The sequence below is a fragment of the Berghia stephanieae genome, chromosome 3 (genome assembly GCF_034508935.2).
Source record: "Berghia stephanieae isolate SIO BIC M18660-M18661 chromosome 3, UCSD_Bste_1.3, whole genome shotgun sequence".
Lineage (NCBI taxonomy): Eukaryota > Metazoa > Mollusca > Gastropoda > Nudibranchia > Aeolidiidae > Berghia > Berghia stephanieae.
Genome location: NC_088362.1, coordinates 51,040,422 through 51,045,138, shown reverse-complemented (window position 1 = coordinate 51,045,138; position 4,717 = coordinate 51,040,422). Strand labels below are relative to the sequence as shown.

The window sequence follows — 4,717 nt, the reverse complement described above, 5'->3', positions numbered from 1 at the left end:
TGGATACACTCAATTGTTTACATATTCAAAACTAATAACTATAAAAATATGTTGCATGGAAAAAAAATACCATCTTTCAAATAAGGTATTATACATTGACTGTCTCCTTTCCAGCTAAGAATCTCAGCCAGGACCACGAAATAACCCAAGCAATTTCAATCCAGAACAAAGACAGATAGCAGCCTAGAAAAGGACAAAATCAAGTGACGCCAATTCCCATCGTGGGAGGTCATAAGATCCAACCCAGAACAGTGAATTATAAACATTTTAAATGAATAAATTTAGACAAGAGATGTATGAATTTCCTGTAAAGTATGAAGTATGTATATGCAAGTAACAGTGACGTTACAATTTAATTTTTTACCCCGCAACGTTTGAAGTGTCTACACGTTTCACCGTTAAGACACATCTTTAAAAAATAACATGAAATGTAGAGTATCTGTGGATTCATTCAAGTGTCCTGTCTCTTTGTATGGTATTATTATTATTATCATTATTATTATTTATTATTATTATTATTATTATTATTATTATTATTATTATATTATTATTTATTATTGTCATCATTATCATCATCACCATCACCATCTCATCATCATCATGTTTGTAAGAAGACTTTGGTTGATAACAACATCTCTATTAACCAAAATTGTTATGGTCTCATTGGTGTAATGGAAATAGTCTCAAACCAACGCAAGCTATTCTCCTTTACAACAGTGTTAAAACGAGCCCATAACTGTGTCCCCTTATCAGATCTGCAAATATGTTCACTGTGAGACTTCAGTTCAAAGATATTGTGATCTGAATGAGACATGAAGACTTTGGTCCATAGATATTGCCATCTGAATAAGACGTGTGAGACTTCAGTTCACAGATATTGCCATCTGAATGAGACATGAAGACTTTGGTCCGTAGATATTGCCATCTGAATAAGACGTGTGAGATTTCAGTTCACAGATATTGCCATCTGAATATGACGTCTTTGGTCCATATATCTTTCCGTCTGAAAAAGACAAGTGAGACTTTAGTTCATAGATATTGCCATCTGAATAAGACGTAAATATTTTCGTCCATAGCTATTGCCATCTGAATAAGATGTGTGAGACTTTAGTACATAGATATTGCTATCTGAATAAGACGTCTTTGGTCCTAGATCTTGTCGTCTGAAAAAGACTAGTGAGACTTTAGTTCATAGATATTGTCATCTGAATAAGATGTGTGAGACTTTAGTACATAGATATTGCCATCTGAATAAGACGTCTTTGGTCCATAGATCTTGCCGTCTGAAAAAGACTAGTGAGACTTTGGTCCAATAATATTGTCATCTGTTAAGACGTGTAGTTTTTGGTACATTGATATTATCTAGAAGAACGTGAGTTGTTCATAGATATACTCTTTGACACTATTTATTCGTTCCTCAAGAACTGTACTTCAGGCAAGGTCTGCAGACATTTCAAGCCGTGTCCGCCGAAGCAAAAGTGTAACATTACCGCAATATGTACAAGTATGTTTTGATTTTCCCTTGATTTCAATTACCTTTTATTTCTCCTTTTCCCATTTTCTTCCTTCTCTTTCATTCTTTCTATCGCTCTACCTTCTCTCTCTCTCTCTCTCTCTCTCTCTCTCTCTCTTTCTCTTTCTCTCTCTCTCACCCTCAATCTATATTCTATTCTCGTCCAATTTCCTTGTGTCTCGTGTCTTTCTCCTCCCTCCCTTCATTTACATTCTTATTAATTACCGCCATATTTCTACTGAAGTTTAATTTATCGTTTTAATTTCTTGAGTGTTTTGCTTATAATTGTATTTATCTCGGTTCCATCAGAATAAAGAATTCAAAAGTTACACCTTAAATAGCAGTCATATCTACATTATCGCACTCTACTATGATTTATGTCCAAACTACGACGTGTCCTACAGTTGCATTCGGTTATCAGACCTGCAAATATGTTCATGCAGCTAAATCATAATGATTGGATGTCTTTGAAACTCAAAGGCAAAAGTTTGTTTTTTATTACTATGTGCTGCAGACAAGAATCCCATTCAGTTATAGTTTACAATTATTTCATCGCAAATTTCTTGTTCTTGGATGACTGAACCCTAATAGTTAAAACAAACAGTGAGGCATAATGCAGACCAACATTATGTTGAAAAGTAGACATCATTATGAAGCTTGACTTAAGCTGTCTATAGGCATGATGTGTTATCTTCTTGTGGTCTTTCTCAAACTGTGTCATTGTGGCCACAGATAGGTGGTCATGCATGAATATTATCGAATTTACATTGCGTATGTTTGACCCATCTTGCCAATCGTGTGTTATTTTGGAATGAAGTAAAAGAAAGAAAAAATGAGTAGAATAACAAACTAATCGGAATTCAGATAATGACATTTTTCAAAGGTATCAAAACAAAGCTTACTTCATTGCCCTTCCGTTTATTAGGTTCCTACTCTCACAGCTCTATGTCATAATTTTTATTGAATGTAGCATTAAAATTGACGGCGGTAAGGCGTCCGAATTGGAACACTGTCCAAATTGGAACACTCTACCCTAACTTTTCTTGAGCTATAGTTTGATTGGCACTAGCTTTCACATTCGTACATTTTTTTCAACCTCTTATCTTTAGTAATCTCTGAGAATCAGAAATGTTAAACTTTTCCATTTATTTATCGCTACCATTTACAGCATTAAAGTCAGACTATGATGGATGTATGCATAGCAGTCCATTGTGTTCAACAAAGGACAACTGCAAACCCTGTATTGCTCCAAAAATGAGCCATGCCCAGATAACGCCTATTGCAGCACTGCTCTGGCGGACACTTTTCCCAGATGCTGTCTGACAGACCCAGGTATGATGTTGTCCAAGGGAATAAATTATACCAACCATTGTTTTTGTTTGTTTGTTTTTGTTTTTAAGGATTTTACGGCGTTTGCAACACATTTAGGTGATATCAGCGCCAGTAAACAGGAAGAAAATGGGGTAGTAAAAAGTTCTAGAATTACAATTAAAGCACCCAAGAGAAAGTAAGACAAAGGGGAACTGGGAACAAATAGGGATCAGATGTAGATTCCAAGAGCATACCACCAATGTACTTAGTTTGAGATCACCTATAAATCTCATCCGGACACAAGCACAAAATTCCAACAATAAGGAGTACACTCAAATGCTTACATTATACATTCAAAATAACAAATATAATAATACAGAACAGAGAGATGATTTACAAGGAGAAAAATATCATCTCCCAAATCAATATCTATGCATTTGGCTGTTTCCCTCCCAGACAGGACTCCGGTCAGGCCGAGGACAAAACCAAGTAATCTCATTCCAAGACAAAGACAGAAAGCATGTTGGAAAACAGATATAAGGGGATTGAAGACACAGTAAGTACCTCCCTGCCCACTATGGGAGGTCAGGAACCCCACCCAGCCATTGTTTTTCTGGGTCTATTTCTTTTGTTTTCAATTTGGTTAATAAAAAATAAAAATTCGTGACGTTTTCTTAGAATGGTAGTTAATTGAACTAAAACATATTTTTAAAGAGATAAGGTTGTGATAAAAGGTCATGTTCGCGACAATCGTTACAAAAAGAAACATAATAGGTTATCATAAGAGTAATTAGGGACATCGATAACAACTGAGTTTAAGCCTGAAAGTAAAGAATCTTGTTTTTGTGTGGTTGGGTTTTTCTTGTTTGTTTTTTTTGTTTTGTTGTTTTTTGTTTGTTTTTTTATTGTATTTATTTTAATTTATTCTTTTTTTCTCTTTTGAAACCGCTGTATTCATATTTGGTCATTATCATTAATGATGGGCCAGTCGTTGTGATGGATAAAGTTTTATACCTACTCATCTCCTTAACCAGTAAACTGTCGTACATGGAATAACATGTACTTAAAAGTTTGGCCAGAAAACTCGTCCTTCAAATATTGATAGATTTTAATAACCCTCATCTTGGTTAAAAACTCTTCATCCTGCGACGTCGCGAGGACCCAGGTTTGAGGTTTTGCCAAGATGACAGTCGTTTAAATCGATCGATATTTGAAGGACAGGTTTTCTGGCCAAATTTTAAAAAAACGTGAGTTTCCATATTGCGGCACTTAAGTAGTTAAGTATGATTTTCCTTAAGTTATATAGCATTCGCCCCTCAATACAACTTTGATATGTTGGCTTGAATGCAAATAAATACGAGTGGTTTATTGATTTTATTTCTTCTTCTTTTTTGTTGTACATTTAAGTAAAAAGAGTAAAGCCTGGAGTATGTCCACTTCCTAACCAGCAACCAAACGACTCAAGGTTCTGCTTTGATGTGTGCAAGAATGAAGGGGACTGTGAAGGGGATGAAAAATGCTGTAACACTGGGTGTAAACTGGAATGTGTTTTCTAACCTATTTCCACCTACACCTCCAACCATACCGATCAGATCCCGCTTTGAGTGAGATTGTTCGTTTTAGTTTACAGTGAAATATTATGGTGTATTAACATCGACAATAATAAATACCTAATCAATCAAATGTTTTCTGTTTTGGTATTTTTAAAATGTTTTTGTGGGGGTCTTTTTGGGTTGTTTTTTTTTTTTTTTTTGTTTTTTTTTTTATTTTGGTTTTTGTTAGTTTTTGTTATGTTTTATTTTGCGGGCGGACGGGGGGATTGGGTTTGTCTATGTATTGATCTGTTGAAATCATTGAAGGGGAAACAAGTTTGCATCCGAGCTTCTCCATCAC

General features: G+C 35.0%; 1 protein-coding gene across 1 annotated transcript in view; it reads left to right on the top strand.

Annotated features, from left to right (window-relative positions):
* The window catches only part of LOC144969581 (uncharacterized), an 18,790-nt gene extending 14,073 nt beyond the window's left edge, over window positions 1-4,717 (top strand). The window contains exons 3-5 of the mRNA XM_078908726.1: window positions 1,423-1,504; window positions 2,682-2,845; window positions 4,232-4,717. Coding sequence (XP_078764852.1) covers window positions 1,423-1,504; window positions 2,682-2,836 — 237 coding nt within the window. The 3' untranslated portion in view covers window positions 2,837-2,845; window positions 4,232-4,717. The remainder of the gene's footprint in view (window positions 1-1,422; window positions 1,505-2,681; window positions 2,846-4,231) is intronic.